Source organism: Melanaphis sacchari, unplaced genomic scaffold (assembly GCF_002803265.2).
Source record: "Melanaphis sacchari strain LSU unplaced genomic scaffold, SCAv2.0 Contig120_pilon_pilon, whole genome shotgun sequence".
Lineage (NCBI taxonomy): Eukaryota > Metazoa > Arthropoda > Insecta > Hemiptera > Aphididae > Melanaphis > Melanaphis sacchari.
Window position 1 is genome coordinate 579,930 of NW_020270473.1, and position 26,128 is coordinate 606,057.

Genomic DNA, 26,128 nt, shown 5'->3' on the forward strand with positions numbered 1-26,128 from the left:
TTTTTAATTGCAGAGTTTTATTTTCATTAGACTTTTCTTTACGAATCAGTTTATCTTTATGATATAAATATTAATATAAAATATCCCGTGGTTTTATCAATATTTAAAATGGTTTAACTAATAATATTTAAATCATAACAGATATGTCAAATGTAATAGATAGGTATCAAAAAAATAGATAGTTTACAATATTTTAATAATATTAAGGCAGATATAACCTTTAGGTATGCGTCCATAATACTAGATACTTAAGTATAAGTACCAGTTATTGAATAAACGTTATTTCCTTTTTGAATCGACGAGCAACCACGACAAAAAAAAAAACACTTAGATTTATTATACATCGCGATTGTATCTAGTTGATACTTTGGGAAGTAAAAATTGTTAATACATTTTAAAATATTCGGAAAAAACAAAAAAAAATACGAAAATTTAAAAATATTCACGCAGATAGTTTCGACAAACAGATTTTATTATTTACTATAACTTAAACTTAAACTTTTTACTTAAACTCAAAAATAAGTGACTAATAATAGGTAGTTAATTATTTTGAATTTCCACAAAGTATTAAGACAAGCATTTTTAGAAATCACAAAATCTTCAGAATTTAATAGTTTTTAAATTTATAAAGCTTGACAATTTTATTGAATTTCTTAGTAAGTTTATCTTATAGCAATTTAAAAATAATTTCTTATTGTAAGAAAATCAAATTTATTAAAAATTGTAAAAATCATGAAAATGTAGAAATTTTTTTTCAACACTAATGCATAATAATTCAGACTTGAACATTCGATAAAATATCACGCATAAATTGTTATTGCTGTAATTAAAATCAAATTTAGCGTACAACTCTATTAGTATATAATCGGCATTTGAAGTTTATATTTCAAAAAAAGTGTATACCTATATATATATATATATATATATGTAGACAAATGAATTTTTCTCAAACGAGTTTTTTATTGTAATTCAAAAAATATTAACCTTAGGAACTTGAAACTTCTACTATTATTTAATTTATTATGTATATATTTTAGTACTTGAAGTTTTCAATATTGTTATTAATTCTGTTTTTTTTTTTTAAATTTTATAAAACTTTTTATGCTAGTCGCTAGCATACTAACCCTTAAAATGTTATACGAGTTCCCTAATAAGTTATTTTTACAATAATCTAAAAATATGATATATACATGTTCACTATTTATTTATTTTTTATTATTAACTTGAAATATTCACTATTTGAAGTTATGTTGTTATTAAACGAAAAATCACGAAATCTATTTTAACGATTTTAATTACATATAAGTGATATATTTGGCAAACAACCATTTTAATATATAATTTAAATAATAGAAAAATTAATAATTTATAGTATTAAACAAATAAATTATCAAGCATCATTTAAAATAAAGTTTGCATTCCGTTTCCGCTAAAATTTTTCTTCATTTGCAATGATTTATTATTGAAGTCAAATTTAACATATAAAGTACAGTAATCGACTCAATGACGTACACTCGACATTTACTTTATAGTAGAACGACTTCCTAAGATTTTGAAATTTTAAAACGTCTATAATTTCTATAATATACGAACTACTCTTGTTCGATCCGTTAATGTTAGTAGATAATATTTTGATTCATTAACCTTTTACAAAAACTCAAAAAGCATTTTTCCCCAAACTATGTTACCTAACAGTTTGCAAATAAGCTTTCTATAAACTTTTCTCTAACGACCTCAATTAATTCTCGATATTATTCAGATCATCGTCATATTATATTTTTATGATAATATATTTTTAATTATTGTAATACAATAATCTTGTTCTCCTTCCCTCTGTTACTCTTTCTCCGAATGTGATTTATTATTATAATAATAACACCAACCAACGGTTGTCGTTACCGGCATCATTTTTTAATTCCAGCGTAATCCGTATCTATCCCATTAACACTTTATCCCGTTCAGTCCGGAATACTGCAGAATGAATACCGAACAGTAGTAAAACTCCTGATACTACGAAAAGATAATGACGAATGAATTATCCCATGTTAAACTTCAAATTTTTAAACTGATATGAGACACGAGAATATCATAATATTCATAATTATTAGTTACTATAGACTTGTCTATCGTGCACTATTCGCATTGGCATTTAAAATATCGAACAAGAAACATATTATAAAACCAACGGTTACAAAAAATATATAATTAAAACAATAATAGTAGTCTATAAATTTAACTATCATTAATACCCATAATTATTATCGTTATTCTTATTATCTAAATTAAATATTCAGTTTAATAATAAAAATTCAATTAAATATTTAACGAACATTTATTAATATTAATTATTAAGGATTTCATAATATGTCTAATTCTAAATTCATCCGAAAATCAGACCACAATATGTGTGCGTGTGTATTAATAATCCTCGTATATTCTAAATCAAAAAAACCAAAATCAATTTAAAACTTTAAAAAATTTAACATAATATGTTAAATACAAAAAAGAAATGTATACAATACTATGTTTGATAGCATCATACAGGGAAAATCAACACCCATAATACGATCATTAAAATGTATTTCAAACCATAATAATAGCTCTTGACCTACAAATTTGAATCATCATAATACATAACCCAAAGACGACGTTTAAAATACATTTTCATTATTCAATTTCTGATTTTATCTGAATTCCGAGTTCTTTTCATCTCCGTAATAATGAATAATCGATATTAGTGAGCTAGGTGCCAGTGACTAATTTTGCATTTATTGGATGAACATAAGTTAAAATAGAATAACTTTTAACAAAATTAAATACGTAATAATATTCAATTCGAAGTATAGCAATAAATTATTTTGTCGATATAAAATGAATCGTTACATAAGTGCATTGTTCATATTTAATTGAAATATATACGTAAATGCAATTTACGGAATAACAAATTTGTTTTGTGGTTTCAAATTATTAAGAACGTTCTCTTTGGAAGTAAACACCACTTATTATTATAATATAGTATAAGTATAATATTTTGTGCAAAGTTATTAATTACCGACTAACGCGTCCACGGTAAAAAGTAAATATTTTATTATCGTAACACTCGTGGACGTGTAGAAAACGAGCTTAAATCATTGTATGCCTGCACAACGTTAATGCATTTTATACAGTTTTTCTGTATCTAATAATAATATACGTACTCGTCGCTGTTGGAGGTACTACTCGAAATCAATAGTTGTAGATATCGCTAACGCGCGTCAATGACATTGCATGAAGTTCAGTATGTGTGTGTGTGTGTGTGAGTGTGTAATATTAAATATACATATATAATATATATTACGTGCACATGCGTTATTAATAAAAACGTACCTTTATCGTTTTCAGTGCCGCCGGATATAATCACCGACGAGTCAAGCCCTGACCTCACGCTGATGGAGGCCGATAACGCGACACTGTCGTGTCACGCCACTGGCAATCCTGAACCCAAAATTACGTGGAAACGCGAAAACAATCAGCCATTAATGCTGCGCACCGGTTCTAGGGACTTGGTCAAGCGTGAGTATTATATTGTTGATTTTTTTTTATTTGAAAATACGCAAGCGAATTAAATTGTTTTGAAAAATTGTTATCATATGACGCAATATCACTGTCTACCGATTTAATACAACGTTGATAACAGAGGTAAATTTATATCGTACTACTACCAATGATATTATGTAGGTGCTGCGAAGCCGCGCGATTCTGAAATATAATTATAATTTATTATATAAGGGATTGTCGTGTACAGTCATCTATTCGAGTGGTACCTGCCTAGATACCAGTCCAATCGGATTATTGTCGTAAAAAATAATAACGACAAAAGCCCCGTTAAAAAAAAAAAAAATCCCATTGACCTTTTCCACATTGGTCGAGTTATTGTGCGTACAAATAGAACCGCATAATTATAGTAAGCACATAAAACTATTACAATCAGTGGGCGTACAAATGGTGGAGATTTTAGAAATAAATCCCCAAATCCTTCCTTAAGCACAAAAAAAATTAAAAATTCCGTTTAAAAATTATTTAAATGAACAATATACACGTTGTGAAATGTTTAACGCTAGTTTAAAATTTAGTACCAATAGTATTTTTCAATTATGATGGAATCACAAAGACGTTAATTTTCCGTTCAAGGAGGTAGATATTAGTTATTGACACAACTACAACTGTTTTTAAATACTTAGAATCTAGATATTATATATTGTTTATCATTATGAGTCAATTATTGTCTCTGTGTTGTAGCTCGTGGGTGTGTTTATCACCGACATCGAAATACTATTTTGATTTACAGTTTAATCCACCCTCTCTCCTCCCAATAAGAAAATTTAATGTACTCCACTGGTTATAATAGCGCGCGCATTTAATACATAATAAATATTATATTGACATATATTCCACCGTACTCCTACGCGCACTTTGTACACACAATAATACTATGACAAAGTATATACGATACCAATCCGCCTAATTGATACGACGCCAGGAATAAACACGGACATCCAACCTTTATATATAATGAGCCACGTACCAATAAAGTACGATAGGTATAATATTACGCATCGTTAAACTACAGCGATCCGTTATTCTATCATCGCGTTTCTGTTGCGAACGTCAGGTACACAATTTTTAGTCGAGGGTAACCGGGTAATCCGTTATACGAACCTGGCCGCCGAGTATCAAGATTATAGGTTGACGTTAACTGAATATACCACTGCAGAATACGACTCCTAAAGTCACAGCCGACTCGACCCCGCCAGCATGTCATCTTCACGACCAGAACTATAATAATAATAATAATAATAATACATAGGAAGTACACAGTTTGTTGTGTGTGTGTGTGTGTGTGTGTGTGTGTGTGTGTGTGTGTGTGTGTGTGTGTGCTCAAAACTGATTCTACACATAACTTCGACCGCCCGACGATCAATTAAAATTATACCTGGCGATGGCGATAACGGTTCACAGGTAATCTCCTGCGGAGTTTCGTCACTGCCGTCGTTGGACGCGAACGATTAAAACTAGGACGAGACAAGAAAGGTACCAATCGGCGGATACAGATGACCGGGACGATGCCCACAGACGGTGGCGGGGGGATCTAAACGCCTTTTTTCGGACGGACGATAAGCCGGTCCGATTTATGTCTGTCCCGAATCGTATGACTACATTCGTAAAAAGGTCGCCGACGAAAATCTGATGAATAACATTCTATTCTCGTTATCAGGTTAATACGCGGTGAACACGATTTTTCGGGAAATTTTCCATCCATATCGTTTGGTATATGGATCACGATGTTTTTTTTCCACACCGTTGAAACGTGGTCGTGCGATATGGATACGTGTGTGGTGAGGCGTTACACTAATATTTGTGGGTAGAAAAAAATATGTCAAGTCTCCCGACGATCGTTCTACTTGGATGTTACAAGAAAAATACACACTTATATATAATATAATACATATACAGTATACACTATATGAACATATTATAACCCTTTGGTCATTGATCGATGTGTTCTTATTTCAAAGCAAACTATTTTAATATTATATCCCCCTTCCAAAAAAAAAAATAAATAAATAAATAAAAGCCAAAAAATTGTTGTTGTTAGCTCCTTAAGACTAATTTTATTATTAGTCACTAATACATTAACATGTTTATGTGCCGCGAGTATAGTTTTACGAACTCGCATAATTTGCTAGCAGTAATCAATGGATACATCGTCTTTTCAAGAAATCACATTTATATCGTTTTTATAAATCATGACCTCGTGAAATTGTATACTATTGTGGAAACTATTTCTTATTTAAATATATTTATTTTAACTCTAAACCAATTGATTTACCGGGTACGCAACAATAGTTAATCTAATATGCTACCTACTTTCCATGTTCACATGCAACCAATATATTAAATACGTTCGTTTTATCAGAAGTATTGGATTCTATTAACGTTAGAAAAAATAACAAACGAATAAAAATATATATAATGAGTATAACAAGAAAAAAAAATGTAAATACATTTCAATATTTTATAAATTAGAATAATACGTTAAATTCACTTAATTTCAATGTTTTATATATGCACGAGCCAAGAAGAATTATACATTTTTTATACATATATAATGTAATATGTTTATATGTGGCGCTATTATATTATGTTCAGAGTTCAAATAGAATGCTGATGAATTGGCCTTAAAAAAAACCGAGTTTGTGCCAAATAAGTATTATTTCTCGTATGTCTCAGTATAGTACCATAAATGTTAAAGCTTTAAATCACAAATATGAAGAACAATAAAAAAAAAAACTCCATTTAGTTTTTAAAATCCTATTCGTATGCGTACGGTCATAAAACGATATTTTTCAGTGTTTTACGACGGTTATTATATTTTGCTGTACCGATGAAATATGACATGAATTTGAAAACACACTATCGACTCACCGAATTTCTATGCGTATAAAATATTACCGACAAAATGTTTGCAAATTATTTATTATTACCACTAATTTTTAAACTTTCTAAAAATCGATATTAATACTGAAGGGAGAGACGACAATATCGAATTACAAAATTACACGATAAAATTTGTACAGCAGTGCATGTAAGAAGTAACGCAGACGGTTTAGTAGTATTAAATTATTATATTTATGATTAATCAAACAGTATATGGCGTTTATTAAGGTATATAAAAAAAATGCTTGAGGGTTCACATTAATTTTCATCAAACCTATTCATAGACAATTTTGTAAAAAATGCCATGGTGCAAAACACTGTCTTACATAAATAACGCTTTTTAATTAATTCGGTCCTAGGTAAATAATAATTATTATTGTTGACAAAACTATATAAATTTGTGTATGCATTTCGAAACGAATTTTGCAACTATTTATGTTGATGAAGATTTGTCAACAATATTAAGTATTAGATATGTTTTATATTGTACGTACACAATATCTGTACAATTTCGAATTTGAAGTGATCCAAAATATTTTTAATTTCACATTATTACTGTTGAAATATTTTTACAAGTTACCATGTGCTTAATATCAAACACATCGTATCTAATATTTGTATATCTCAACAATTTATAAATTATACTTATAAAAAATATACTGATAAATATTTATTTATAAAAAAAGCTAAGTATATAATAAAGATACCAATATCAAAAGAAATTATCAAAAAATAAAAAAAATATGTTTTGAATATTCATAATTCAGTGTAGTACTTTTCTACCTTATCTCTTTTAATGTTATTTTTTTAATATATAAAAATTTTAAATATGATTTTAAAACACAAACATTATTATTAATGTTCACTTTGTTTTGATGTTTCCAGCTTCTCGCTGTACTATTTACTAATGTTTACAATTAAATTTTAAAAATGATGTATGTTTAATATAATTTGTATTTAGACTATATATTACATAAGTTCGTTGATTATTTTAGATATAATAATGACAGTAAAAAAAAAAAATAATTATTATAAAAATAGTGAAGATCCTTCATATAATAGAGGTAATGGAGATACTTTGTCGCATAACAGTTATACACACCATAATATTATGTATAGATTAATTAGTGATATAGTATAACACAATGCGGCAAGCTAATCGTTGTAGCTTAATCCATATATGCTTTCAATTCATATAAAAAGTCACTTCAAAAGTGTTGTGGTAATCCAAACGCAAACATTACGGTGAAATCGATAGGGTTTTCGTTTTGTAAATAGTTATATAAAAACGAAATTCGAAAAAGATTTGGTCGTTTTAATGTGTAAAAGTGGAAGTCTCGAAATTGTTTTTGGTACTCGATGTAGGGTATTTGAGTGGTTTTATTAAATCCAAAGCATAAATCACGTGAACAGGACGATAAAGCGTCTAAATTATAACAACGCCGAATACATCGATAAGACTGTGTTATTATTGTGTACGCTCGCGTGTACCTAACATTACCTTACTCGAAATGTAGTCCATATAGTCGTGTAGTAGGTATGTGTTTAATATATGTGACTCTTTATTATCAGACTTTGGTCACACAGAACTAGCCGAAACACGCAAAATCGTTATCGGTTTCTCGTTCCCTAAACACAAACACACACACACACACACACACACACACTCTTCTACACATGCGGTGTATGCATAGAATAAACCTATGTAGTATACTCCTTTTTCAATGTTAGCTTTGCGAGAATGCCACCACTAGAGGTGATAATAATCAAGTTACAATGCAAGCTTGAAACCTTAATTTATACGGTTATTCTAAAAAGTAATCTTGTATAATTATTGACCTATAAGCACTGCCGCAGTAACAGCAAACGTTGCCATCCCTCCGTCCTAAAACACCAAATTATTATCATAATTATAATATGTTTTAATGTTATTGTACTGTTTACATTAAAAATAATCGCAACGCGCTAAACCTTACCAGAATTATTACGCCTAACAATGAACATAATATATCCATTAGCATAAAAAAATATGAACGTTTAATTTATAGCGAATTTATTATTTCACATCGACTGACTCGCCACATTGCTATACCAAATCTTAGTAAGTTATTGCACTGACGTACGCGACAGACATTTTTCATTTCTTTCCCAGTTTTCGAAAAAAAAAATGTTTCAAGCGAAAAACCTACTTACACAAAGTATAACTTTTGCTTACTTTTTATTTTTGATATTTACGTATATAGAAGAAAACAAGAAGAAAAATCATATCTATGAGCATGGTAATGTCTCTTTAGATATTCACTTTTTATACATAATTTATGAATCTAAAATGAAATATTGTAATGAATAAATAACTTTATTTTGTCTAAAATAAAATTCAATATAATCAAATCAGTATAATTAAAACGGTATACGTAAGTATAGGTAATACATTCAATAAATACAGAATGTTATATATATATATGTGTGTAATGTATATACAAAAGTTAATTTATGCTATAAAGTATAACCTAAAATTATAGTAGAGAAATATTTTGTTATTAATTTCTAAAAAAAAATATCACGGGCATGCTGTACAAAACCAAATCAACTTTTGGCTTGGAAAACATTCACCTGCAGTTATAAATTACTTTTTTTCGTGTATTATAATCACTTGTAGTTCTTGGGTCTATGATAACTAGTGGCTACTAGAGTCACTTGTTGTAAGCATATTCATAACTTCAAATGTATAAATGATATTAAAAATCACTTTAGACTATGAACTTTCTTTTTTCTTTTATAAAATTAATTTTAAGGACGTGATTATATGTTGTATGGTTCCTGTTTGCATTTTATGGTAAAATAAGGAAAGGGTATATCACAAAGTTCACATCGACAGAAGTTTCGTTTTGGCTTGATATATGTACGGAAATAAACGATAAGCTCTTTCGAGAAATTGCTGCTACGATTACACACCGTATATGTCTTATGAGTTTAAACGAAAAATAAAAAGGTGCAGCGCCGAACGAATGAAACACCCACACAATATTATATAATTATTATATACAATTCATACTTTATTATTATATAGCAATACATTAAACACGCTTTCCATACTAATTAGGTATCACTTAATAATAGTGCACTTTTTTTTAAAAAATTACTATATAATTATCTTATTATTATTTTCCCTCCCGATTAAAACGTTTGTGTTTGGATTTATAGTCTTATTAATAAATGTCGATCCACTCATTTAATATATTATTATGTTGATCATCATATGAGTATTTCAACCGAGAGTAGTAAGCTACTCGACGCTGAGCGATCCGGTTTTTTTTTTTTTTTTTGCTATTTCTTTTCGTGTTAAATTAAAATATAGCACAAAATCAATTATCTTTACCGGGCTGATTGAGGATGATATGCCACCGTTGTTTACGTTGACTTCGAGGTGGCTTTTTTCGCATTTTTGTTTTTCGTTATTATCTCCGCACGGAAATACGGAGCATACATAATATAAACACAATAAGTACGATATTATTACACGGTGAGCGTGCATATTATATTTCAAACAGCGGCGGTGGATAATACGGTATATATAGTTAAGCAGCGACGTCGACGAGGTAAAAATATCGAGTATGGCTGTCGCACGAAACGATAATGATATGTTCCGTATATGTTTATATTATCATAATGTGCATTAATTAAATTGAATGACGGCGATCGGGAAACGCGATTCGGCGCACATGCATAATAGTAATACTCTGTCGTTGTGGGTCGGTTATAGATGTTATCCTACGCGTGCATGACATAGGACGGATTTAAAATAATAATACACGACTGGGTGGCGGCGTAAGTGTGGTGCGTGTGTGTGTGTGTGTGCTGTTCGGCATAAAATGCGACACACGCCGCCTTATACGTTGTGTATATTGAATTATATACGTAAAATAATTATTAATATATATATAATATATATACATATATTATGATAGTCGTAACTGAACCGTACGGCGCGCCGCACGCTAATTGGCAACACGAAATTACGTCGATCGCGAGTCGTGTCGTAAGTATGGAATAAACGGTTTCCCCGTCGATATAATTATTATAACGTTATTGTGTGTAAACCGCCGCCACATATTATTATACCCCGACCGTTCACGTCTACGTTTTAATACCGTCATCGACACACAAAACCTATGCATTGCGCAATATATTAAGCATTGATGTTATATTATACGTATTGCACTGCTGGTGTATAGGCAGTGAACATTATTCGAGAGCGCATTGTACGATGCACGAGACTTACCGGCCGCCGTTGGCGAACGTCAAAATATCACTGCATTTACCGTTCACGCGGATCCGTACCTGCACGTTCAAGTGTCTCGATGCGCACTGCAACAATGACGATGATGACGATGATGACGATTATGATGATGTTATAACATAATTTTATAATGCCTGTATGCCCGATGACATAGTGCAATTAAAAAAATAAATAAATCTCGAGTTGCACTCGAATAAAAACCACCCCGTCCGGATTACGGTTATTGTTCCGTTGAATGCGAAGATCGCATTAATGACGATATAATATTCGATTCGGATTTTCGGTGTTCGCTAATTCATTTGCATATTTACATTATAATATGAAACACCCCCGTCCTCTGCAACGCATTACCGTGACACCGTGTCGATAAAAAAATGTCCTAATTTATATTATTATGTTCAAATAATACTAAAATACGTTGACATAAACGCTTATCGTACGTATAATATGGCACGCGTCGTAGGCGAACTCTAAAATATAATAAAAACTTTTATGTATCGGTGTTAAATATCCACTTATATGGAACATAATAATATTTTGACGAACTATGCCGGTTGATGCGTGAATGGAATTTTCAGGAGTATAATTTTTTTTGTCTCATTTTCTCATGCTCAAGACGCAAAACTCAGTGACTCGATGAAAATCTTGTATAATTATCGTTGAAAAGTTTCTTTTTTACCGGATACACATTGTGTCACGGCATCAGGGTCATCTTGTGGTGAATAGCATCGTTGGCTACAACAGTAATATGATTTCATTAAATATATATAATTCGCAGTGTTGGCGGCTGTGCCTTAATGTAGTCTTGTGCGGACCGCACGATTTCCAAATCGACTATATATTTGTGTGTGGGTGTGTATGTGTAGTTCTACATATATATGTGTATATAGGAAGAGAAATAGATGAGAAGTACCGTTTCCGTTCGACTTCCGGATTTCCGGAATGTCAACAAAGTTGGACGACGGCGATAAAGATCTTAATCACAAATTCCTTAGTAAGTATTTCACACACCGGGTCTACTATCGCTATTTCACCCGATCAATGTATCGCAACGAAAATTGCGAAAAAATAAATATATTTTCTCGTGCATATACCTAATAATTTTGATTTATTTATAACTTAATAGGTACCTTCATATAAAGTGAGTAAGCAATAATAATTGAAGACATTAATCTTAATTAAACAACTTTTCCTTTTTAAATTTAACCCAAAATTAGACGAGTTGCATCAATTAATACAACGATTGTTTTACGTGACACGATACGACTAACTGCTGACCGATAACATATTCAAAAACAATTAACTCTAAGGCCTATTGTCAGTACACACCACATAAGAACAATAGTTCTCTGTACACATTAAACCTTAACACATTTCAGGCTACCGAACTCCGTTCGGCCACGATGCAGTTACCTTTACTACAAACTTGAATTTGTATGCCTTGTTCTATAATGGCCTATAAGTATTCAGTAGACAATAAAACTAATAATAATTTTATTGTTGTTGAGTTCTTGTTATTTAAATAGATTTTATATCCTTATATATTCCTGACTATGGTAAATATTATATTCACAGGGTTTCACGACTCTTCTCCTCAGATATCTTATATTTAATTGGTCATCCTCTGCTAACGTTGCATTAGGAATTTTCGTTGAAAATAAATAGCAATCCTATACAAATGCGATTCTAACGCACACTAAAAAATTCAACGAGCGTAGAGAAATATATTATATTATATAGTAAATTCAAATTGCATGAATCTGCGTGAATATATTGAATGTCTTCAGTTAGCGTTCGCAACATTATATCAAACATAAATAACGGACAATTCGCAGAAAAATATACATTTTATACAAATTCCTTACAAAACCCTAATAATTTACTTTGAAGGCGTAATTAAAATTTATCATTATTTTGCAAGTTCAAAAGTCTATTAAATTTGTTATTCAAACAATAATAATTATTTAATTGCGATGTTATACATATTAGTTATTTTAATACATTTTTTTTTCTTATTGATCATTGTGCAATTTAAATATTAAAAACCTAATTATTTAATGCCAATTACTTTGTAATATCTTATAATTTCGTTTGTATAAATGATGCCCACTGAAGATAATTATTATAATAGAATATTAAAAAAAAGGTTTTTATAAATACATTATTATCAATTAATTGTCTGTTTCTTAAGATTCAGCAAAATTATATTATGTGTACAAGATGTTTATTTTCAGAGTATTTTAGTATAATAACTACATCTATATCAGGTAGATTGATTAATTTAAAATAAAATATTTAAACAAAAAATTATGTCTAGAATAGATTTTTTATTGCATATACTTACGTTATTTTACGTATTTAAACCAATCAATTGTATTGTATCTTATTTAATATTTAATTTTACAAGTGAAGAAAAAATACGCATAAAACAAAAGCATACATTATATAAAATAAGTGTCAATATTAGTGTTATAGCGATAACTTTGAATTCTATTTAGTATTATTAATCTTGGGCAAAAAAGTACGGAAAGAAACTTGATTAAGTTTTTTTTTCTTTTTCATTTATTTATATATTTTATGTATATATCTTTTTATGTCATTTCTTAAAAAATTGATAATTATTTAGCCTGTAGATAAAAACTCATAAATAAATAATAATATCATCTATAATATTACAGACGAGCCGTATAAAAAAAAATCACTTCGATGGGAATTTTAAATCTCGAATAATATTTATATATTTATTTATTTATTTATTTATTTATTATTTATCGTCTCGGACACATAAATTGATTCATAAAATCTACAAGAAACGTCCCACGTGAACTACTTACTGTTCTAGATAGAATACAATATAATACCATTACCACCCATCGTATCTGTTAAACTATAATGAAAAATAAACCCAGTTCTTAGAAATATTTTTTTTTTTAAATGAAATAGTTCAGTTTTTGTTTCTATGACTAAAACACATAAAATATATTATAATATATTTTTATACAACACCCGTGGTCTCTAATACACATATATGATTTATTTTATTCTAATGTATACGCAAATACTACAAAAAAGTATTACTTACAATATAATTTCATAAAATTATATATGTTTATATGATTTTTATTCCATATGACAGTATATTCAAAGCTTTATTTTATTTGATTTTATTTTTACTATTTCGAGCCATTATTTAAAATTAATCTAATATACGTGAAATTTAATTTTTTTATTTTAACACGTTTAATCTTATGAAATAAAACAAAATGTTTAATTAAACAATTAATTAATTAATTTAACTATCACTTTTCGTTCCTTATTTGATAATAATAATGAATAGTTAAATAGTATTGTATTAATTTTCAATGAATAATTAACGGTATCAATGAAATTAGGACATCGTGTATTCAAACACAGTATTTCACAAATATTTAAATTGTATATTTAGTGTTAAACTTATAAATGTAGATAATATTCAGAGTCAAAATGAATAAATATTTTCAAACTCTTTAATGACACGTATATTTTATACTTATAAATGGTTACTAATATATATATATATATATATATATGTATGTATATTATGTTTGGTGGGTTGAAATTTAGTCAGTTACAGTACAAAAATATGTTTCTCTTATTGGTCTTTATGTAAAAGTACAAATCCAGTTTATTATTTTAATAGGTATACATAAAAACGTGTAGAGGTATTTATATTTTGGTTTCATATTATCAACGATAACACTAAGAATTTTCGTTTCATTACATAATATGAATATTTTTTTTTTTTTTTTAATCTTTTCAGAAAGAGCATAGTAAAATACATTTTTTTCTTAGTAACTAATAACATTAAAAACATTTTTTTATTCAATTTAGTGTTATAACCTCCCTACTATATCCGAAGACGTTTTGAATATTGTTTGTGTTTCATCGTTTTTGTTACGCTACACATTAACAAGAGTGAAAAAAAAAATATTCAAAAAATGATTTATGTACTATTAGTTTAACGATAGTATTTTTTTTATTATTATTATTATAAGTTTAATATAACGACATGTCTCTTATCACTTTAGGACAAAAGAAAAGTACGACAAAAGTTTAATTTAGATATTATAATGTAATATACATTAATAAAATTATACATTTCTTTGTTCCTTAATCTAACTCCTTAGTGTATTTTGTATAAATATGCATACTAAATATTACTTGAACTAAGTGTTGTTTGGAATTTCATGTTATTCAAAAACATAAGAATAATTTCTAAGTTTCACCTCTATAAATAACAATAGTCAAATTATAATTTATTTAAAATTAATTATTTTAAATATTAACAATTATTCTCTTGAAAAGTTTTGACGACTAAGAAAATATTTGTATTACGTATAGAATTATTTGAAATCAATATAGAACAAAATATTTGAAATAAAAAATATTTTTAAATTGTTATTGCGTTATTTTCCTAAATTGTTTTTTATTTTCCAGAGACAATGAATATTTTATTATTTCAATATACAAACCACATAACAAGTAGTTAATTAGCTAAACGTATTTAACAATTGAATGAGTCGAGTGGAGTAGGGAGTAGTACAAGAACAACCTATAAAATGTAGGTCCCCCTACTTCTCTTGTCTAAACTTTAAATACCTACTTATAAGTTATAGTAATTACTTAACTAGTAGTTCAGAACTCGATGTTTATACATTGAAATATTCATAAAAATATTTTCCATAAGAATATGAAACTAAAAAGTACTTCATCATTTAAAAAAATAAAATCATTTTAACGACTTCAAGTTATATAAAAAAAAAATAGTAATTCCTAAACCGTTAATATTATTTGAAAAACGAGTATTTACCTTTGAAATAATTATCTCAGAGAAAAAAAAGATTAAACTAAAAAAATTAAACCTATAGTTATAAAATAAGAACTTATACATTGGTTTTGATTCAAATTACATGGTTATCAATTTAATTTGATGTTCAAAAATCAAATAGACTTTATTAAGATTTTGATTATTCAGCTCAAAAAACAACATCAAATCTCGCAACCAGTAATACTTAATGTATTGTGTGTAGACGGCTTATACTATATTATTTGGGTATACAAGTCTGGTATGGGGCATATTATTATCATTACCTAACGACTGTCGCCGTAGTGATTTCGCTGTTAACCGTATTTATGCCGTACGTATACGTTTCGTTCGTTAGCAAAATCCACTAGACCATAATAGTATTATAACGTTATCAAATACACGCCATGACGTCTGTAACGAGAAAACGCGCCCATAAGATCATGTTATATAAATATAACGAATAGTCACAGTGGCACCATAAATAATATAGGTACACAGACCAGACTCGAAATTCGGTAGTGATATTTTCGCCACAGCATATTATATTATTATGTATATAATATGGTGTCCTGTAGGATATGATGACGTTTTACTAGCGCACTATGGGGGTCATATCGCGTATTCCCGATCGGCATGTCGCGAGGGATTAAGGCTGTAGGTACGGACAAAATTTCAACGACGGAGTAGTCAATTTTTTTTCTCCTTCCCCCTTAGGCGTTCGAATAAACTTGTCAATTAGATGCACAAAACGTTAACGTCGCCGCGCGGCCGTTGTCATCATCATCGTCGTCGTCGTCGTTGTGGTTGTCGACAAGATTCATTCATCATTGTGTCGGCAAACGAGCACTCAGCATCACGATCTCACTTCATCCTCTCCTTCCGCCTAAAAATAAGCACACACACACAGACACATTTCTGTTGTAGGTGACCGCGTGAAAAATGGTCGACGGACCCCTTTAGTGCACTGCCTAACGAGTACGCGAGCTCTCTGACCCATCTCCTGTCCGCTACTCGTGCCATTTCAGCAAAGTCGCTCGCAGAAAGGCATTTCCCTCTAAACCATGATCGTTGGTTTTGGACGCATAATTACGATGGTATAACAGGGGGTTCGTTATCTCTTGCGGTTAGGTCTTTCAGCCCCCTCCTCATCTCAAAAACACGTTGCTCTAACATGCTCGTTCCTTCTATTTTTTACTAACACGCGCGAACCCTATTAATACCTGACACGGTACAGTGCCTGAAAATTATCGGTCCCGAATATATTATTGTTAACCAGCATCGGTTATAATATTATAATATATTTATAGTGTAAATCCTTGTACTTATCCGACCTCAATACTCCTGTTTCCACCTTAAAACTTTGTATATGCGCGCGTGTGTAATGTCACAATCTAATAGAATACGTCTTCCAAGTACCGAGTTAAAGGTTCTATTACAAAGACACGATAGTGGCATTAAGTTTGCTATCTAGAGTACACACCGATATTTTTCAAACAACCAAAAAAAAAAAAAAAATGGTGTAACAGAACATTTATCATCACAATACTCATCGGTTGATGTGCGTCATGTACAATAAATCTTAAGGTACAAAATTGAGTTCTTCGCGAGTTAGGTAAAAAAGTCTACTCACATTGATTGAATGTTTTTTTTTAGTATACTTATACGTATAAAATAATTTTTGTTCCCTGTTTCAATCAGATCCGTGCAAATAATTTAGTGGCCATTTAGGTAATTACCATTTATATAATAGTAATATTCAAAATTACCAACTTCGTTTTGAAAATTCAAGTATGATACAGCATGTAAAAAAATGACATTTATTCAAAAAAAAAACTTGTGTGTGAGAACAATAAAATACAATTTATGTAATATCGATGTACCTATATTAATTCTACACCGATAACACAATAATTGATTTTTGAACTAAAATGTGTTAATACTCTATTTTTTTAATTTGAATTCTTGTAAGGAAATCATTAATCACACATACTATTAACTATTGTCACACTGATGTCGATATTAATATTATCTCCTCTCTTCTTTGCAATTAAAATGACAATTCCGACTACCTCTCGTGAAATTCATTTCTAATCATAGCATTCTCCACATATCCTTTAAAAAAACCACTCACTTTTTACATCATGTTCCATTCCACTTTTAATGGTTCCTTAATTATGAATCGTTTATGTTATTAAACAATAATTAAAAAGTTTTAATATATTATTGTTAAACAATATAATGTTAACAAGAAAATAATATTGACATTTTAAAGATACTGATAATTTTAATAAAATCTAGTGGACTATCAACCTATTGGTTTTATAATTTCTCTGTGTACATTTGTTTTTTTAGTTTATTAAATTTACATAATTTATAAACCTACATTTTCATCTTACGTGGATAGTATCATTTTTAAAGTTAAATCTAATAATTCAAGATAAAATGAAAGTACTAAGCCTAAGTTTCTTAAAAAACTTAAGTCGTGCATTTAATATAATACTTAAAATTATTCATACTAATTAGGTAAATAATGAAATTATTAAATATTAATAAAAAAGTCACTATAACTAAAAACGTTATAATAAATGATAAATCTTTAGGATGTTCAGCAGAAAAATAACTTTATATTTCTACAATGTTAATTTTCTGTGAATATTATGTATTTAACAAAAAGTTGAGGTCTAATTAACTTTTTCTTTTTTATTATTAATAAAAGATATTTACAATCCATATACATACACAATAATGTAATAAGTAAATAGTTTGAAAATGGAATTCTATACGTCACGGCTTGAAGGAAGGGAGCATCCATCGACACGACCTTCCTAATTATGAACTTAGAGAGTGGGTTGCTAATATACTTATATATTATTGATTTTTAGATATTGTTTAATAGATCACGTGACCATTTTTACATTTGATACGACGAGGCAAATGATTAAAAATTAGCTTAAAAGTATCTATTATATTTTAAAATAGAGCCCGAATATAAATTACGTTCAAGTTTAAAAGCATACTCAGATTTATAAACCCGATAATTGTTCCCAGATATTTATTTCTTATATTTTTAAATACTTGTATTAATTATTATATAAAAATAAAGTGCTATTAAATTAAAATAAAAAATTATTTTGTTCTTCAAACCTAATAATAAACATATTTTTAAATTTAACAATTTTTCTATGGCTCTGATTGAAAGAAAAAACTTATTTATTTACTTTTTTAAATTTGCATAATTTCTGGAATAATACGGCTCCATACCAAACCTTAAACTTTACTTTAAATATATTTTGAGAAATAGACTAATAAAATAATTATTTTAGTATTTAGGTAAATGTAAAAATAACCATATTAATAATATTTATTATTTGATTTAAAAATTAAGCTACTAACTATAAAATATCACATAAAATGATTTCGGGTTTAAGAAAATAAAATATATTTCCGTTTTTTGGTGCATACTTGGTTATTTATTTTAAATCGTACGCCAGGTTTTTATTTTAAAAAAAGGAATGGTCTTCTAGGAACAATATTGAATATTCAACACCTGTATCTAGCTAAATTTAACCGTTTTCAGACACATATATTGTGTTTATAATATCGCGTCAATTGATTGAATAATACGTATATACATGTGGTAATGTTATACATATCTGTTGGAAACTATTTAAATCGACTGCACGTGATAGGCCTTCGTATATATACATATATGTAACATGAATTTAAAGTGAATACAATAAACTTTCTTATATGGTGTTCATGACAGCACTCTAATCGCCTATTATCCCATATCCTCACATATGAGTATAGTGAGAAAGTTAAATTTTGTCTTAAAGCCTCGCTGCACGACCACATCGGAAAGGATGTGTGAGCTAGAGAGGTAGGGTGAAAGATTTAATTAATTTTAGAAGGCTACCTTAAATGCTTATGAAAACCATTTATGCAACATATAACATCTTTGACTTAGACAAATTGCACCGTAATCTTCGTCGCATTATCCGAAGAGCTTTGCCAACAAAAGTTCCATACGGAGGTAGTGGTGGTGAGATGAAACAGTATTGATAATTACTTACTTATCTGAAACTAAACCGTGTTTATGTGACGACAATATCTGTTCCCAAAATGAACGATACAAGTTGTCCAACAACAACCCTTCCTCGGTTTCCCCGGAGGATATAATATAAGACCCGCAAACAGTTTCAAAATGTATAGGAAACTATATTCAGTTATTATACTCGTCAACTATAGTTATTGTATATATTATAGATACTGACATTTACGATCATTGGCTCACCGCCCACACACACAAACACTTGTCCTTGTAATTTTATGAAAATACCTTCAAGTACACACACTTGTTTTACTATAAATTTTTTCGTTGAGCTTAACATAATTATATTGTTTTAAAAAGTTATTTAAAAAAGATATATGTATATGACTTTTCAACTATTATAATGTATTTATATATTGTATATTAATTTTATGTATCTATGTAAAAGTATTATTTAATCACGGTATGGATTCTAACCAAAAAACAAATTAAATAACACACTCACACGCAACACATTTAATAATATTAATTTCACGAAATAAAATCCATATGCTGGTCATTTTTAAATAAATAATCGCTCTGATAATTTTAATAACATTTCATAATAAACTCTGTTATTCAAATATCGTTCAGTTATAATTTTAATTTATTTATAAACTAACAAATCCATTGCACATAAAAAACAGAAAAAGAAAAAAAGCAATAACAGATACAAACAAAATTCAGTGAAAATAAAAATTGTAGAGGTATGTTAACAGTTTTAATAAATAGCTTATAATATTTACGTGTTGATCGATAGCAGTTTGTTATACCACACGTATACACGCATAATAAAGTATAATATTATTTTATTATTACATCGTTATTTTACGCACGCAAAATTAAATATATTAAAATATAAGATCATTATTTCACGCATTTCAGTACTTTGATTTGGTCTATGAAATGTAGAAAATATGTATTTCTATATAGATATTTAATATTGAGAAATAAATTACCCGGGAAATTGTATATAGAGGCAATGAGAAAAAAAAGTTCAATACCTTATATAGGTTTTTAATAAATGAAAAATATACTGAAACTACCATCGTAAACACTGTTATAAAAATAAACAAAAAAAAAAAGTATGTTCTAGTCTGTTTTTGAATTGAAAACTTTATTAGAATTATAATATATACAATACATAATAAAATGCAATCACATTACAATTCGACTAAATAGACCTATTTTAACAGAATAAAGATAAAGTATTAATTTGTTCGTGCCGTCATCAGGTTTTTTTTTTCTTTCTTATTATCACCAATCTTGTTTAAAATATATACTAAAAAATAAATATATCACAGAATTTAGAATTCAGATTTTAGAAGATGGCGTAAAAAAACAATTAGCACTTAGATTTAATAGTTAACACTATAAATTTACAGAAAATTAAACAATTTCTATTTAGATATTTAAAATAATTTTTATTATTGTTTTGAGTTTTTATTTATTCATGTTTATTGTTTATCATTTTTCATTTCATAATTTTGCGTATTGTTATCATACTATAATAACTAATGAAACAAAAATAAACTCTAAACCACAAATCAATAACACAAATACGACTTGATTTACCTGAACATAGTTGCTATAAACTGTAAGATAAATAATTACTCAATAATCACCTACCTATATGAAGCACTGAGTAGTCACATAAGTTAAATCGAAAAAAATTAAAGTCGCTTTGAATACATAAACTAATTATAATAATCTAGTCGAGTATCGAGAATTAAGCTGACTCGTTTTATTCAATTAAATTAGAATGAATACATGCTTATAGTTTGACACTTTATCTAATTTTTTTATGGTATTATATGTATTATAACAAAACATTAATGTGTATTTTTTATAAATAAAATGTTCTAAATATTTAAGATTAATGTCTTGATTCTGCATTTAATTACTAAAAGTAGAAATATAATTTTTTATACATTATATCTCATATAATTATTATTTTTTTTTAATAGTAAAAAATGTGAAAATGTTGATTATATTCTATGCATAAATACTTCTATGTCAGCGATTAAAGATAAAAAAAAATAATATAATCTTAGTAACATAAATTTAAAGGCTTGAAGGCTACTAATGATTTTTGAAAACTCCTCATTTTAAATTATTATTATGTATAATTACAAAAGAAAATCTTATATGATATTTAGTAAGATAATTTTTTTAAAAGGTCTATTGTAAACTCGAATAACAATTCAAAATTTTGCATATACTCTTACATAAAAAAAAAATGCAAAATAGCTAAATACAATTTTTTTCATATTATTATTCTTATTGAATAACCACATTAAATTATTTTGGAAAAAAAATGATACATTACAACATTAAAAATGTAACCTATATGGTCGATGATAACACGTCATTGTCATATCTTATCACATCGGAATTTCCGTGTGTCTATTATAGTTATAACGTTAATACGGTACCGGCATTGAACGTGTTAACTGATTAGTGATATGTTCGTTTTATAATAGTAAATATAAAATACTAGATATTAATTTAATATTATTGTGATTCATTAAATAATAAAGTTGTCCAAATGGTGTTTTATCACTATATGTATTTAAGTTTAGTTCTCAAAGCGAAAACGGTAAGAATTATATAAAATTATTGAAGTTCTCGTGTTTGACTAGTGAGAGTTAAATATTAAAATTATCGTACCAGTAAACTCGTTAATGTAAAAAGTACACGGGACGCAATTTACGTCTACACAAAAAAAATACTTGGGACGCAATTTACATAAACGTACGAGGCGCAACTTACAATCACCCTGCCTACTAACCCAGGTGGCCCGTAGATAGATACAATATAAAAAAAAAACTTTTTTTTTTTTTTGTTCGCGATACATTTGGACTTACTTGGTGATACACTGGTTGGAAACCACAGCTCTAGATGATTTAAATTTTGTCTAAAAATAAATATATTGCATAAAATATAATAGAAAAATAAACAAGTTAATTTTATCAATTGCTCAGTAATTTATGAAAATGGTAAACTTTTCACATTCTCAAAACAAAATCTATATTAAATTTCCTACCTTTGAATTTAACGCTATGTAAATCAATTGAAAAATAATACAATATTTTATAAGGTTTATATAGAAATAATAGTGTATTAAAAAATCGCATTTCGTTTTACAAACTGTATGCACAGTCTTATTACGTGCTTTTAAAAGAAATGTTTAATTATATTTCAAATCTTACACGATTATATTTATTGTTTTTTAGATCACAAACTTGTGCGATAAAATGGACATTGAGTTTAAGTATATAGTCATTCATCAACCTTATCAAATCGAATTTCCAATGTCTGTACCTTTTAGTGGTCCGTCATCGTTCTAAATAATCAAACTTTCTACTACCACGCTCATTTTACGTAGATTAACCGATTTTTGGTATTTACGTATTGTATACTTTAATTATGAAAGGCAAAGGACAATACTTGAGACATTTTTGGCCGAGAACTAATGACATTTTAATAACTATAATTTGACCACATTTTAATAATCAAATAGAAGTCGATTTCTGTTCAAAACATTTAGTTTTTCATACAATTCATACCCACCTACGTGTATATAAATATGGATACATCAGATATGATTCCGATAAAAATTTTCGCTTTTTAAAATAAATATATTTCATTTTTGTCAATGTTTATAAAAAAATAATTACATAACTTTTTTGTATCGAACCGATAGTTGGTTGTACGATGTATAGGTACATACTTTCAATTTACGCGCATTCGGTCCGCGTTCAGTCTTTACAGACATAAATCACTGTCTGAACAGAAACCAAACATCTTAAGTAAATTTATATTGGTACACCACGAGTTCAATATTTTACGCTAAACAAAAACTAAAAGTAATACGTACGCACTCGCATCGCCATAAACCAATATCGTATCGTCCTCGTCTTTTCAGCCATTTTGCGCTTTTCCGCGGAGCTAAAAACTAAACGACCCCTGCCACCAATGGCCTAAACTTTGAAACACAAACTGTCGAGTAGAAAACACTAACCGGCCAATACGAACGATTTGTGTATAAATAATACGACACCCCAAAATTTACGTTCAAGAAAAATGTATATCCAACTATTATATTAATAAAAACGTCTGGTATTTTCTCCTTTGGTCTTCTCTTTTGCTTTATACATTATTTAAGAATTAACGTCAATACATAATATATTATACGTACTTTGAAGATTCGTCTAACCTAAATTACATTATTATGAATACGAAAATACAAGTGATTTTTCCCGTTCGTGCATGGGGGGACATGCGTAATTCTCTTCGACGTCTCATAACGATATAACTTTTTTAATTTTGAACTTGTTTTTTTCATTTTACATAATATATACGATCCAATTAATTGTTACAACGATACGTATACACCACTACCACAACTACCACCCTCGCGTTGAAAAAACCCGAAAAATAAATCTGTTAAAACGGAATGGTATGGACTATTTTTATAGTTTTTTGGTGGTTAACGATGACGATAGTAATAACTTGCGCACCGAAACGAAATTAACAAAGAGGACGCGTACTCGTAATCCTATCTCGTCATTTGTCTACCCGTCCTGTCTGTACGGCGCGTATATATACCACTATTGAATTCGGGACCTCTTAGCATTTTAACGGATTTAAAAACTTAAAACTTAATCCCGGTAGTTTGTCAAATTACACTTTGTTTCGAGCAATAAAAACCCAGAGAAATTAGATCACTTTCATCTCTTTAGAGAACTTTAAAAGTTTTCATTATTCATAGTGACGTTCGTTAAATATGCCGCAAAACATATTCACTTTCATTTTACGAGACGTGGTAACATTAATTTGACTGCGCTTTATAATACGCACATATTAAAACTTCTACGGAATTGACTGACGCGTTATAACAATAACAATATCACGTCAACGCGTGCGTTAATGTACACGAACACACATAAATGCATTACGAGTACATAAGTCGTTTTGGCCGTAACACTCAGGAAAATAAATCGTAACGATCGACCATTGTGGAATAACGGTCGGATATATTATGACGTAATAATAGTGTAATGGTCGTGCAATTCTAGTCTAGTACTAATAAAATCAGTCCTACCGATTGTTGGATAATCGATACATGGACCGTTTTTCGCGGCGAACACATCCTGATAACTGTTAAATGTCCTGAGTAGTCCTGACGATGATACTCGCACTAGTTGAACAGTGTTTAATGTGAGTGTTAAAAAGGTATTTGACTACACGGGTTACACAGAGCTTACTGGGCGCAAGACGACGGTACTATTAAATAATATGTCAATAATTATTTTTGATTTGAGAGACTAACGACGAATCTGACGGGTTCAAAAGGCCGCCTCTGGACAGATCTGTCCGCGGTCGAGACCGCACTCGCTGTGATTTCTATTCAACACGGTTGTCAGGAGTTTTGTGCGCGACATAATATAATATGCATAATACGATCAGCGGCCATACCTGTCAACGAAACGAATAAACCCGATTCGCAAACAGAAACCCCAAAAACGTGCCGGGTGGGTATGCAAACATTCGGAGGTTGGTGCGATGGCGTTAATACGTGTGCACACGCGTCAGAATTTCGGCACTACTACACGTGCGTACGCCGAATGTCAAATCTCATGTGTGTTTATACATTTCGTGAAATTCCCACACGGAACCACTGCCGTTGGCCTGGTCGTCAGATTTCCCCGGAGTTGTATATTATTATTATTTTTATCCTCTATTATTTTTTTTCCGCACCGCTACCATCGATCCGCGCAATTCGCTTTTGCGACCGTAATCGTCGGTCTCCGCCGCGTACCAAGTATTCGCCGAACTTTCGTCGGTGACTAAGGACGAAGGGACTGAACAAGTGAAGAAAAAAAATCGCTCGCCAAATACGGAGTAGCATAACACGTAATCCGTTTTCCGTCTTCGTGTACAATATATTTTTTTATTTAATATAATATGTATATTTCGTTACCGTTCCCGCGAGGTCGTGAACTAGTATTTTTCACTTGTTGTAGTCGTCGGTCGCGGTGACCACGTGCGCAACGTAACATTATTACCACAGTATTGTGATGGAACTCTTCCATCAATCCTACCCCCGTGCGACACACACGCGCAAGCATACACACATTACACACATTCACGAATATTGATTCCTCGAAATCTTTCACGCAGACCGCAGAAAAATAAAAATAAAAAATAAATAGTTATATCACCGGTCTAGGTTTTTGTTTAAAAAAAAAATCAACGTGGTTCTCCGCCTATTTAATATTTCAACGCGTTGTCAAGTTAAAGTTGCTATTCTTAAATACATATTTTATGACCCGAAAAAAAGTTCAATGGCATTTCTTTTCACAATTGTTCTTATATCAGTATTTATACTCGTCATCATAAATACCGCAAT

The 26,128-nt window shown here is 29.2% G+C and overlaps 1 protein-coding gene across 1 annotated transcript in view; it reads left to right on the top strand.

The window, feature by feature from the left end:
- Positions 1-26,128, top strand: part of LOC112590841 (lachesin-like) — a 201,373-nt gene that overhangs the window by 107,470 nt on the left and 67,775 nt on the right. The window contains exon 4 of the mRNA XM_025334418.1: positions 3,382-3,552. Within this exon, the coding sequence (XP_025190203.1) occupies positions 3,382-3,552 (171 nt within the window). The remainder of the gene's footprint in view (positions 1-3,381; positions 3,553-26,128) is intronic.